We start from the raw sequence: 13,516 nt of genomic DNA, 5'->3' as shown, positions 1-13,516 counted from the left end.
CAGCAGTTATTATAAAGAGATTTATTTAAATCTCATTTTTATTGTTTTATTATAATAAATACCTTCATGTTCTTCTGTCATTGAAGAGGGGGGTTTTTTTTGTCATTTAATTAATATTCCCAACTAATAAAAATAAAGACAAAATAGAATAGAAAACAAAAAATATAATTGTATTTTACAGTGGTGAATAATATTAACCGGCTATCTTTATATTATATTCAGTTGATAGTTTACAAGAAATAATAAAATGCGAACAAAATTTATTATACCATTAATATATAAACTTACATATATATATATATATACTTTTTATTTTAAAATTGTTGAATTTACTTTAAAATTATTACATGAATAAATTTGATTTTATCTTTTTATCCCTGATTTTTTAACCAGATACCTTGCTTTACTGTTTCTATCAATTCCATGTGGAATAGCAACTAAACGCGCTATCGTATAACTCAATTATTAATTTAAAAAGTTAATCATAAGGTGATTATATATATATATATATATATAAATGTTAAGATTTATTTTATTATTATTATTATTATTATTCCGACAAATACATTCACGTTCTCTTACAATTATTAAATCTTTTTGTCACTATACAATTGGTAGCCTTTTCAACTTTGCTGGGTAACAGGGCTGATATAGATTGAAAATCGGATTGAGGATCATGGCGTGATAACTAGGCTTCCAATAGCAATTCCCTATTTTTATTACCAGCCAATACCAATTCTGTTAAAAACATCATCAACCACCGATCTCTCTTCTAATTATTGCTCTTCTTCAAACTAAACCTCAAAACAAACGAACAATCAACCAATCAAACATGGGATTTGGGAGGAAAAAAGCATCCTCATCAGCAAAAACTTTTCCACCAAGAGAAGACACACCTCTCATAGCCAAGTCCACGCCTTTATCATCTCAATCGAAGACTTTTGCAAATGTCTTCATTGCTATTGTCGGTGCTGGTGTTCTTGGTCTCCCTTATGCTTTCAAACGCACAGGTTGGCTAATGAGTCTTATTATGCTTTTCTCTGTTGCTGGCTTAACTCATTATTGTATGATGTTGCTAGTCAATACTCGTGGAAAGCTTCAATCCTTTTCTGGTGGATTCTCAAAGATTACCTCTTTTGGTGATGTGGGTTTCACTGTTTGTGGTTCTATTGGGAGGTTTGTTGTTGATGTTATGATTGTCTTGTCACAAGCTGGATTTTGTATTGGTTATTTGATATTCATTGCTAATACTTTGGCTAATCTATTCAATTCGCCATCACCTCATGGCCTGGCTTCTCAAATTCTGGCCCTTTCAATGCCAGCTAAGAGTTGGTATATGTGGGGTTGTTTTCCTTTTCAGTTGGGGTTGAATTCTATTGCAACGTTGACCCATTTGGCTCCTCTGAGTATTTTTGCCGATGTTGTTGATCTTGCTGCCATGGGAGTGGTGATTGTTAAGGATGTTTTTATAATGATGGAAAATAGGCCTGAAGTTAGAGCATTTGGAGGTTTGTCTGTGTTTTTCTATGGGATGGGCGTGGCTGTTTATGCGTTTGAAGGGATTGGCATGGTTTTGCCAATAGAATCTGAAATGAGAGAGAGGGAAAAGTTTGGGAGAATCCTAGGGCTGAGCATGGGGCTTATTTCAGTGATATATGGAGCTTTTGGCGTGCTGGGTTACTTTGCTTTTGGAAATGATACTCAGGATATTATCACTGCTAATTTAGGGCCTGGACTCATTAGCCTCTTGGTTCAATTGGGTCTTTGTATTAACCTGTTCTTTACATTTCCTTTGATGATGAACCCTGTTTATGAGATACTGGAGAGAAGGTTTTGGGGTGGAAGGTATTGTTTGTGGCTTAGATGGGTATCCGTTTTGTTGGTTACTTTGGTGGCTCTAATGGTGCCGAATTTTGCCGATTTCATGTCCTTGGTGGGGAGTAGTGTATGCTGTGGGCTGGGATTTGTTTTGCCAGCTTTGTTTCACCTGCTCGTGTTCAAGGAGGAGATGAGCTGGAAAGGGTGGAGTATAGATGTAGGGATTGTGGCCTTAGGCCTTGTTCTTGCTGTTTCTGGGACATGGTATGCTCTCATGGAGATCTTTGCTGTCAAGGTATAGGGTGTGTTCTTCTTAGAGTGTGGCTGGTGTGAATTACACGAGTTCCTGTCCCCATTCTTTTGTAGACACGTTGCGTTATTATTATCTCTTCACTGTGAAACTCCCTTGTCGATCTGGAAATTGCGTCTGATTGTTAGATAGGATGTTTGTAGGATGGTGTTCCAACATGGATTATATATTGCAGTCATTTTTCTGGTGTAACTTGAGAGTACATAGCAAACAGGATTTTAAGGAAATCTCTCTCATACTTTGTTTTTCTCTTCTTTAAATTGCCAGGTTCAATTTTATTTTTTATTTTTAAAAAAGAAAAAGTTATACACTTGATATATTTTGGCGTGAGATATGATCACCAGTGGACACCGAGAGAACTCTGTTGATAAACTTATTAACTTGGGATTAAATTTCCATCCCCGCTCTAGCTCGTGTTATTTGCCAGTATGGCCATCCAAGTGATGCCACTTACTGAAACTTTATTACTTCGCATCACTGTTCACTTTTTTCATAAAACCTATTTTTAATTCGTCAACATAATGATTTTTTAATATAAAATCTTAAAAATAATATTTAAAAAAAAACTAGAAGATCGAAAAGCAAATAATACTTTTTTTATTTGATTTTCTTTCTTTAAATGCTTTTTTTTTCTTCTAATTCTTTTCTTCAATATAGCATTTTATTTTTTATTCGGTTATTCCATTATCATAGCATGAATTGCGGGTTGACAGGTTAGGCCGGTTAACTTGTTTTTTAAAAAAATTAATTTTTTATTCTCTCAATTTCATTATTTAATATTGAGTTGATTTGAAATTAGACTCCATAATATGTTCTACCTGCTTTTTATTAGGTTATTTCAATATCATGATCTAATAATAGTGCTCAACAGGTTAACTTGAGTTGACTCGAGTTATATTTTGTGTTTTTTTTAATTTTATTATTCAATATTGGATCGGTTGAGAATTAAGTTTCACAATCTATTTATTATTTTTTATGAGGATATCTGGTCTTATGATTAGAGTCATGGGTTTTGTCGTCTTAACTTCGACTAGATCATATCATTTTTTCCATTTTCTTTTTAAGAGGTAATCTCGGTGTCATGATCTGGACCACGGGACCTTCAACATTGGATTTTATTTTTGTTGAGTTGTCCTCATCTCATGACTTGAGTCACGGGTTTAGCGAATTAACCCGATCAACACATTTTTTTGTTTTATTTTTTTTTCAATTTTATCATTCAATACCGTGTTTCATTGAGAATTAGACTTCATGGTTTGTTTTGATTTAGTTTTTATTAAGATATCCCAATTTCATGATCTGAGAATAGTTCTTAACGAGTTAGTTCAGGTTGATTCAACTCATTTTTATGTCATTTTTTAATTAAGTATTTTACAAATTTCATAGTTCAACTCTGGGTCTAACAAAATTGATTGAAAATTAAATTTCATAATTTATTTTAATTTTTTCTATACAAGTTTATCATAATCTCATGATCAGAGTCGTGGATTCAGAAGGTTAACCTAGGTTTAATCATGTATTTTTTATATTTTTTTATATGAGGATTCTAATCTCATGACTATGATCATATGTTTGATGGATTGACTTGGATCATTTTAAGTTTTTTTTAATTAATTTTTTTTTTAATATTATCCCTCAACATTCAGCTGGTTAAGAATTGAATTTTATAATTTATTTCAATTTATTTTCTATGAGGTTATTTTAATCTTATGATCTAGGTTACGAGTATAATAGGTTAATTGATTTTTATTTTTAATTTTATAATTCAATGTTTTATTGATTGAGAATTATACTTCATAATTTGTTTTGATTGCTTTCTAAGGGGTTATTATTGTCTTATAATTTAGGTTACGGATTTGACATGTTAAATCGGGTTGGTCCAGGTCAATCTAATATGTTGTTGTCTTAATGTTAAAAAAAATATAATTATAATTTTTTTAACCAAACTAAATTTTTATGAATAATCCAAATTATTTTTTAATACACAAAATCATTCAAATCATATTAGATAAACCTCGCTAAGTTTAGTTTAAATTTTCTTTTTACCGTAGAAATAAAATATAAACAACATCGGGATATTTTTTTTATATAATTTAAAAAATATGAACCCTAACCGTAGTGCAACTGAGAAATGATATGGTGTTTACATAAACTTGATATATATTTTTTTAAAAAAACTATCAAATCATACGGAACACCGAGCGAACTCTGTTGATTGCAATAATTATACACTTAAAGATCCTGACAAAGAAAAAAGAAAAAAGAAAAAAAGGACACTAATTTTGGCGTGATAGGATCACAAGTGGACAAAACAAAGACAACTCACACCAGTCATCTTCTTCTCCTTCAATAATGTATGCAATCAGAATATCACACTCTGTTTATCAAGCATTACCTGCAAGGCTCTGGAGAGATGATGGGAAGCTTTCAGTGAGACGATATCCCTGCAACCAAGACTCCTTTTCGTTATTTCTTCATACAAAAACAAATTAATGTTTTCCCCATCCAAACAAAAACAATTCCAGTCTACACAAGCTACAAAACTGTGCCGTAGTCAACCGGGGAGAAAAATGCCCTGGTCCCACCTTTCGGGTGTAGGCTTGCCCTAGTCTAAACTCTTGCATGATTGGATCGATTTCACCGAAATACATGGTGTCATCGTCCCAGAGAAAAGGTATCAATCAACTACATCACTGCAATCGGCTGAGCTTTTACTTGATTGATGTATAAAAGAAAGGCAACCATTTCTCTGCTGTTATTTGACTTGTTGGGTGGCAGAGGCTGAACCAATGCAAACTGTAGTCTCTTTGGCGGCTGCTGCTGCTGCTCAATTAGCTCTCCAAAGTCAATAACTCCATATTCGTAAGCGCAAAACATTTATCCTCGAATTCAAGGAGTGATTGCCTATGATGTGAGAGAACAGCACTACAGCTCACTCCTGCTCCGAGAAAAATATCTTAAGAAGATACCTGCCACCAGTACTACAGCATACACTTGGTTGACATCTTGCAAGTTTAACAGTAATTAAATGGAAATACAGCAATTCCTCTCCCGAGGCCTCTGTTTTGTGCCTACCAAGGGAGCTCAATTCCTCACCTTAACCTTCGTGAGTGTTTTTATACATATTTGTGAGACTGTAAGTAACAACCATTAGGAGAAATGGAATATCGAGTATCTATTATAGCTGAATAATAATAAAGTCAGTCCATACACTGAATGCTGAAAAATAAGACACCGTTGGCTAGAAGAAGAGCAGTGCTAAGACACCGGTAGTTGCCAGTAGAAAAAAAGAGTTCAAAACAAGGGCGATTGAAACAGAAATTCACTTTAAAAGACAGTGCCTCTCAAACCAGACACGTTTCTGTCCTGACAGGTGGTAACTAAATTTATCCCAAGCATTGAAGAGTGTGCTGACGGTGAAATTCAAAAAAGTGACAGACCTCAGCAACTTTAATTTGTTTTTCCAAAGCAACGATGTCTAGAAATTGAAGATTTTTCTTGAAAGCAACAGTGAGCTACATACAGTTCATATTGGCATGCAGATTGAGTTTGAGATTGCAGCAGCAATTTGACCAAAGAAGGAGCATTTGGTTTTCTGAACCAATAACTCGGTAATGTCTCTGGCCTGCTCAATAGCCATAAATACTACCTGTTTAACATCAAATTCACTCCCTGTACTCTACTACTGGCAATAATTCAGTACTCCTTCGATCGAATTCAAATAAAAAAAAGTTAAAACAAAGTAGTAGCAGAGCAGGTTAGGACAGATCAAGAAAAACCAAAAGATGATTCCCAGTCAGTCATTCAAACAAAACTAAGAGAAGAGGAGAGAAAGCATCGTTTATTACAGTCCCCTTTCACTTTCACTAAAGTTGATTCCCAGTTTTCCACAAACAACAAGCGCAAATTAGCACACACCAGAGAGAGACACTCTTTTCAACTTTCAAAGTGTGCCCACACGTTGCAGCTGTCTCCAACCCATTTCCCTCCTACTCTCCATTTCTCCCCACCTCACCCCTCTTTATAAACCCCCTAACTCTCCTCCATCCTCCTCACCTCCCCCCCACCACTCAAAATGTCACAGCAATCCCATTTCTCTATATCATTCTTTTATGCCTTCATATCATTATTATTTATTCACCATGTCCTTGCTTCTACTAGAACCACCCCACAAGTTCAAACCTTCAACACAAAACCAGACATTATAAACCCAAAACTTCCGCCAAGAACCCTCTCCTCCTCTAAAAAATTTGAGGGATCATCAGATTTAGTCCATCTTCGTTACCATATGGGTCCAGTTCTCTCTTCAACTCCGATAAACATCTACCTTATCTGGTATGGCCGTTGGGCTAATTCTCAAAAGCTTCTCATCAAAGACTTCCTCAACTCCATCTCCCCCACCACTGTTGCCGCCAAGCCCTCCGTCTCTGAGTGGTGGCGCACCGTGTCTTTGTACACAGATCAAACTGGAGCTAATGTCTCACGCTCAATACTCATAGCTGGTGAATATACCGATAGTGCTTATTCACATGGGACTGGCTTAACAAGACTTACAATCCAACAAGTGATAGCTTCAGCAGTAAAGTCTGCACCTTTCCCTGTAGATCACAAGAATGGGATCTACCTTATATTGACATCACAAGATGTGACTATGCAAGACTTTTGTAGGGCGGTGTGTGGATTTCATTATTTTACATTTCCATCAATGGTTGGCTACACGCTGCCTTATGCTTGGGTTGGTAACTCAGGCAAACAATGTCCCGAAGTATGCGCTTACCCTTTTGCAGTCCCTGGTTACATGGGTGGAGGGGGGCCAGGAGCCTTGAAGTCACCAAATGGGGATGTGGGCGTGGATGGGATGATTAGTGTTATAGGCCATGAGCTTGCAGAATTGTCTTCAAATCCTTTAGTGAATGCTTGGTATGCTGGGGAGGATCCAACAGCACCAACTGAGATAGGGGACTTGTGTGAAGGGTTGTATGGGACAGGTGGTGGTGGTGGGTATATAGGGCAGGTTATGAGGGATACGCAAGGTAAGACTTTTAATATGAATGGCAGAAGAGGTAGAAAGTTCTTGGTGCAATGGATCTGGAGCCCTGAGTTGAAGGCATGTTCTGGTCCTAATGCTCTGGACTGAATAGGGTGGTGGTCTTTTCCAGGACATTGAAAAATGGGAAAGAAGAAAAAAAAGAGAGACGAATAGATTATGGATTGTTAAAAAAATCTGGTTCTATGCTCTTGAATCATGATTTTTCTTTCAATTTTTTTGGTAGTTCGTGGTTTAATGTGGTGATGAGATTGGATGTATACACAAGTGATGAAGGTGGAGGTTGGGGGAGGAGGAGTTTTTCATTTCTGTATTTCTTTAGTTTTATTTTATTTTTCCTTTTATGGTTAAAAATAATTATAGTTCAGATGTATAAAGAGATGATGTTAGATTTTGATTCTATATTTAAACAGTAAACTTATTAATTTACATTTACATTTTATTGTTTTTTAATGTTTTTTTCAATAGATTTTTCTTTGCATTTGATGAATTCTGCCTGAGCACAAGCAAAAGGCGAACTGAATACTTTTCTTGAATGCTTAGATGTAATTTTTGTGAATCCCTTTCTTGTTCTTGCTTGCCATGACCCACGTCCAACTCTTCAATATACAAAGATAGCTTGGATCTTTTTTCTTCCCAATCCCAATCCCAGTTCCTCCTCTTTTTGAAAACTCCAGAGCCTGACGGTTTAAGATTCTTGCTGTTCATTTTGAATGGATTTCACTAATAATTCTGTCATGATGAAAGCTAACAGTATCAGGCAATGGTAGGTGGTTATTAGTACATTTTTACAGCTAATGCACAAGAAGGTTGTTGAAAGTTAATCAATTGACGACGGGATGATTACTTCAAACTTGAAGGAAGCTGCAGAAAATGCATAACAGTACATGCTTTACCATGCCTTCTTTTCCATGATTCTCAAGCACCCACCTACTAGTTGCTAGAGGAGAGGTTAGAGGGATGACCCAGTATGGGGTCACCATGTTCTCTTCGAAAACTAATGCCTAAAAATGAAAAAAGTGCAGATAAAAAAAAACAATATATCTGCTGTACATAAAGCCAAAAGTGATGTCTGAATCTTTATTTGTTAGTTGTTATTTCTGAGTTAAAATACTTGATGTGAAGTGTAATCTTGGATGCTTCTGCTATAGATCGATTATAATTTATGCAATCCAAAGTCAAATGAAGGAAAAGGGCTAGCTCAAATTGCAAACCCTCCCATACACATGGTAGTCATGAAAGTAATAATGTTTCTTTTCTTTTGCCTGCTTTTCTGGTAGGGTATTCCTGTGTGCAAGCAGCTTTTACTGTTGTAATTTTTAAAAACCTATAAATTATAGCTTTGTGTTAATTAAAAAAGTTTTTAGAGGGACTTATACCCAAATATTTTTAAATGCAAAATAACACACACACACATATATAAAAAGGGAGCCTTCGGCTGTTCTCATCTCAGAAACTTTGAAAATGAGGTCATGGATTGAAATTGTGATCAAACAAAGGCCAAACACATTCTTGTCCTTTAATTAGGCGCGTCTATTGGAAGACTTGGCAGGCCACAGCAGGAGAACACTTTAATGGAACATTTGTGATCCACAGCTAATATTTGGGACCCATAAGAGTACATATTACTATGGTCGATTATTATGACGATTTATGAGCCCTGCCCTGGCCCCATTTGGCTGGGTAAATGAAAAGGTTTCGATGCTTTCGTTGGCGTGTAGCTGGGCTACAGCAACTGCAAGATGATAATGACATAAAATGTATGTCAGCAGGTGTCCAAGGTTCAAGGCTAACTCAGCAAGACATGAAAAACAAACTGATGCGGTGAAGCCCTCATTTTCCTAATGGTAATGCTGATTACTGATAGTTAATTCTGAGATCAGTGGGTTGTTTTGTGAATAATGGTACTGAACAACAGTGTTCTTGATGCTTCAAAAAGATAACAAAACAAGAGATATTATATTCTCTGTGTTGATGCTTTTATTGCTAACCAATTGTCCCCAACCAAACCAACTCCTTGTTTAGTTTCTCTAATTCCCATGACAGTCGGTGGAATATTAAAGAAAGCGCAGTAATTTTATTCCTGAAAGTTGATTATCTTAATTTGAATGATGGTGGTCCACTTGAGATATTTGGAAAAGAAATCCAAACTAAACTAGGGCTGTTCAGGTATAGTTGCGGTTGCAACTTGTGTTCCAAAACGCAGGTACTAATTATATTACTCATCCTGCGTCTTCTGCATTTTTCATATCTGTTCGTGATCAAAAAATTATTTCAAGAGAAGGGGGATTTTGAATATACAACATATACTTGATGTATGGATATTGTCCCATGAATCTTGTTTGACGGTGAGATTTTCTGCTCCAGGATGAGATAAAACAAAAGCGGGTGGGATTATGAAAAAGGTCAATGGGAAAATATCAAAGAACAGATAGCATCATCATATAGCCGATTCCTTCTCGTGACCCACTAGAGAGAGGCCCCCTTATTCACCAAGAAGGTCTGTCCCAATCAATGAGTTGGAGAGCCACATGCAGTGTAATGAGGAGTTGTTACCCTTGCATGAGAAAGAGACAATCTGCCAGGTGAGATATCTTGGGCACAGAATCTCACGAACTCAAAATAGAACTCAGAAAGAATAAAAATTGCTAATCCAGAAAGAGACAGTAAGCTGGTTAATTACTAGTTACTAAAAGGAAATTGGATTTGATTGTGTTTATCAGCATGAAAGCATTCAATGGTTATGTGCTCTCTCAAGTTTGCTGGCTTGCAAATTGCAATGCAGGAAAATGCCCTTTTCTATGCTTAAAATAAGAAACTGGTTGGGACTTGAAAATCCTTCAGAAAACAGAATTTTTAACCAAAATCTTCAGAAATATAAATATTGGTGGCAAATGCTATTGTTTCAAAGAACTTGAAAATCAGCAGGATGACCTTTGCATCAAAGATGAAACTCGGTTTTGTATATATCTAACCATGTCTCCATCACTCCTATTTCTCTGTAGGGCACAATTGCAGGGGATGCATTACAGCACAATGTGGCCCAAACACATGAGACGAAGGCATATGCTGTAATTAAGGAACATATTTTCAGCTTCTGATTAATGATAAGATTATAGGAATAAGGAATCTGAATTGGTCTCGGCCTTGACATGGCTACTGTACACGAGGTCTCTCTCCAGCTAGTACTAGATCACTAAATGCCAAGGGACCACAGCCTGGCCAGTATCCTACAAAGGGACCAGGAATTGGAGGCAGATAGATCTTAAAGATGACCTAATATATGCTGTGTAGATAATAGACATGCATCAAGCGAGGTCTTGATCATTTTGCAGTAACTTGTCAGGCTGCTCTACGTTTGATCTCTTCTGGGCCTTCATTTGATCTTAGCCTTGTTTCGTTCAAGTTGGTTTTGTTGTTCTGATCATCTCCCTTCCTACTTCTATTGAGGTTTTATGAATTCTGAAATTAATGTTCAGGTAATCAAACTGTTGTTTTATTTAACTTAATATTCATCAATATAAAAAAAAAATACATAAGCATTAACTTCTTATTTCTGATTTTATGGCATGAGTCCTAGTCTGTTTCCATATCTGAAGGAGGATTAGACTCCACGTTGCCATGATGTGGCAAGGGATGCATGGATTGCTCAAACCACATCATAGCTTCAACAGCCACGTGCATTCCCAGGTGTTAGTCTCCTGCAGCTCTCCATTCCACCTGTGCTATATATTCACCAGCCTTTGAGGACAGCTATTTGTTAAACTTCGTCCACGCACGGCCATGTGTTAGTCTGATAGGATTTCTTGTGCCACTTGTTACTATAAGATTTCGACCACCGCTATATATATCCACAGTGTGTGTCCGTGACTTTGAGCACGCAATTTGCAGCATTACCTTTTGAGAGAGAGAGCAAAAGAAAGGAGCATAATGGCAGATACCAGGGGAGGTACTGTGGGTTGTAATGATGGGGGTGGATGTCCTGTTCCATGCCCTGGTGGCACAGCCCGCAGGTCTCTAACTAGCTACCCCTTTTTCATTGTTTTGATTACTAAATCCTACTTTGCTATTTCACATATAGAAATCTAGTTTTTCGGTTGTGTTCTTAGGACACAAACCATCAGAATACTGGCTGCAGGCGGGAGTGTAAGAAAGTACTTTAATTTTAAAACTCCTCCATAATTAAAATGCTCTTAAAATTCAAGGACAGATTTCAGAAGAATTCTTTTTGTTAGTTAAACATTTCATGCTTCTAACTTGCTGCTTGATATGAATACAGGTGTGGTCCAGTCAAGGATACAGGCGGAGAGGGAGAGGGAGCTGGACACAAAAAACGCTCATGTGGCGAGCACTGTGGCTGCATTCCATGCACATGCCCCCAGGAGCGTGGTGACCACCGGCGTGGGCAAGGCCTCCTGTACGTGTGGTGCTGGTTGTGCTTGTCCAACTTGCAGTTCTTGAAGAGAAGCTTTAGCCAGCTCGAGTAGAACAAAAGCAAGCTCCATCATCTCATCGATGATGAGTGGCATGCGTCTCTAGTTAATTAGAGACTTAGGTTTGGCTATAACTAAGTAAATAACGAGTTAGCTGAGTTAGTGTTTAAATTTCAGCAGTACCAGATTGAACGTTATAATGTGTGTGGATGTTTATGCCGATCCTTTGAAATATCTAAATTTTTTTACTCAAATCCAAGTTTAGGCCAGTGCATGCATAACTTAAATTAACCTAGATTTATACAAGTTAAAGTTATAAGAACATTGTTTTTCTTTCTTTTAGGTCCTGTGCCTGTCATGATCTTTCATTCATTGAATAAAAAATTTCAATTTTAGATGTTGAGTTTTGGATTAAAAAAAAATGTAAATAACAAATAAATGGTTTCCTCTCATTTTTTTTATTATGGTTTATTTATGAAAGGATGAAAAAAGAAATTAGATTTTATAAAGTTTTGAAGTTTATATTGTTAACATTGATTCATGATTATTATGAGTTTCAGATTAAATGATTGATTTTTTGTATGTTGTTAAAAATAAAAATTTATGAATTAATTTATTATGATTAAGAAATTTATTTCAACTTTGTTGGAAAATTTGGACAAAATGGTCTTGAGGTTGAAGATGACAAAATTTTATTTTGGTAATTGATTTATGAAAATTATAGTTTGGTCCCTAAATTTTGAAAAAATATAATTTGAACCCTGAAATGTATTATTCTTATGAGGTTAAGGATGTTGAATCTAAGTTTGATGATTGATTTGTGTAATTTTTAGTTTAGTCCCTCCATTAAAGATTTATAGTTTAGTCCCAGAACTTAAAAAAATACAGTTTGGTCCCTTAACTTAAAAAAATACAATTTAGTCCCTGGAATGTAAATTGAGATTCTAGACAGGATTGAGGATGGATTATTATTGTAAAATTATGTTTTGATCCCTGATTTCTAAAAATTATTGTTTTAGTACCTAAACTTAGAAGACAAAACCTGATTTTTTTTTATGCAATGAAGTCTTTTATTTGTGCTATTTTAAGTTGTTTTTTAGTATATTATGTATATTCATTGTAGGTAGGCCTTTCATATGATATTTATTTTACTTCTATATTTTTCGAGTGAGTAAGATAATCTTTAATATGCAAGTAATATAAATAAATATATATATGTTGATTATATGATGAGCACAACTAATTAATTTCTTAAATATTTATATTTGTTGCTTTATTTTTCTAGTACTTTATTCTTGAATTTGCACTCGTATTTTGTTGAACTAAATTCTATTATTTGATATGATATACATTGTTTTGATAATTATACGAATATCTATTATACCTTGGTATAAGACTTGTTTGTAACTTTATGCTAACAGAGAGCAATTAGTCTATACAAATATCTGTATACCTAATTGGTGAGAGAGACACCAGCCTGTGATGACTGATCCTCCCACATTGGTCACTTTTAAGTGTCATTTGATCTCTGACCACCTTCGAGTGTCATCTGCTCTCTGACATGTATTTCATTACCTTATGATAATATACCTAGTGTGTGTGTATCAAGATAAATCAACTTGCAAACTATTAATATCTAAAATGTATATTAAATATTATTCCCTCATTAAACTGGTTAAACTCACCTTTTATTTTTAATATTATTTTAGGTTTTTAGTTTTTGTTAGCATGTGAATTTTGTTAAGTGTTTTTACTTCTTCAGTTTTGGTCAATATACCTTACTTGTTTTGCGAGACTTTTCTTTTAGTTTTGATTCGATGTGTTAGATGCCCCACTATTACTTTGTTCTAGTAAAGTTTGGATTTTTACAATATAATGAGTATTATGAATTATTATTTTTGTTTTAAT

At 35.3% G+C, this 13,516-nt stretch overlaps 2 protein-coding genes and 1 pseudogene across 2 annotated transcripts; all 3 read left to right on the top strand.

The window, feature by feature from the left end:
- The first annotated feature begins 598 nt into the window (after positions 1 to 598).
- Positions 599 to 2,355, top strand: LOC133679079 (amino acid transporter AVT3B-like). Its single transcript, XM_062101584.1, has one exon. It carries the CDS (start codon positions 833 to 835, stop codon positions 2,117 to 2,119), a length of 1,287 nt encoding a protein of 428 aa, XP_061957568.1. The 5' UTR covers positions 599 to 832; the 3' UTR covers positions 2,120 to 2,355.
- A 3,805-nt stretch (positions 2,356 to 6,160) lies between these two features.
- Positions 6,161 to 7,610, top strand: LOC133680383 (protein EXORDIUM-like 5). The gene has a single exon (XM_062103297.1). It carries the CDS (start codon positions 6,204 to 6,206, stop codon positions 7,263 to 7,265), a length of 1,062 nt encoding a protein of 353 aa, XP_061959281.1. The 5' UTR covers positions 6,161 to 6,203; the 3' UTR covers positions 7,266 to 7,610.
- Positions 7,611 to 9,998: 2,388 nt separating this feature from the next.
- LOC133680638 (metallothionein-like protein 4A) lies at positions 9,999 to 11,950 on the top strand (annotated as a pseudogene).
- Positions 11,951 to 13,516: the final 1,566 nt, after the last annotated feature.

Source organism: Populus nigra, chromosome 19, assembly GCF_951802175.1.
Source record: "Populus nigra chromosome 19, ddPopNigr1.1, whole genome shotgun sequence".
Classification (NCBI taxonomy): domain Eukaryota; kingdom Viridiplantae; phylum Streptophyta; class Magnoliopsida; order Malpighiales; family Salicaceae; genus Populus; species Populus nigra.
The sequence above is the reverse complement of the archived record's forward strand: the minus strand, read 5'-3'. Positions and strand labels throughout refer to the sequence as shown.

Excerpts from the sequence above, each read along its gene's own strand:
- LOC133679079 (XM_062101584.1), top strand. The coding sequence starts at position 833 with ATGGGATTTGGGAGGAAAAAAGCATCCTCATCAGCAAAAACTTTTCCA.
- LOC133680383 (XM_062103297.1), top strand. The coding sequence starts at position 6,204 with ATGTCACAGCAATCCCATTTCTCTATATCATTCTTTTATGCCTTCATA.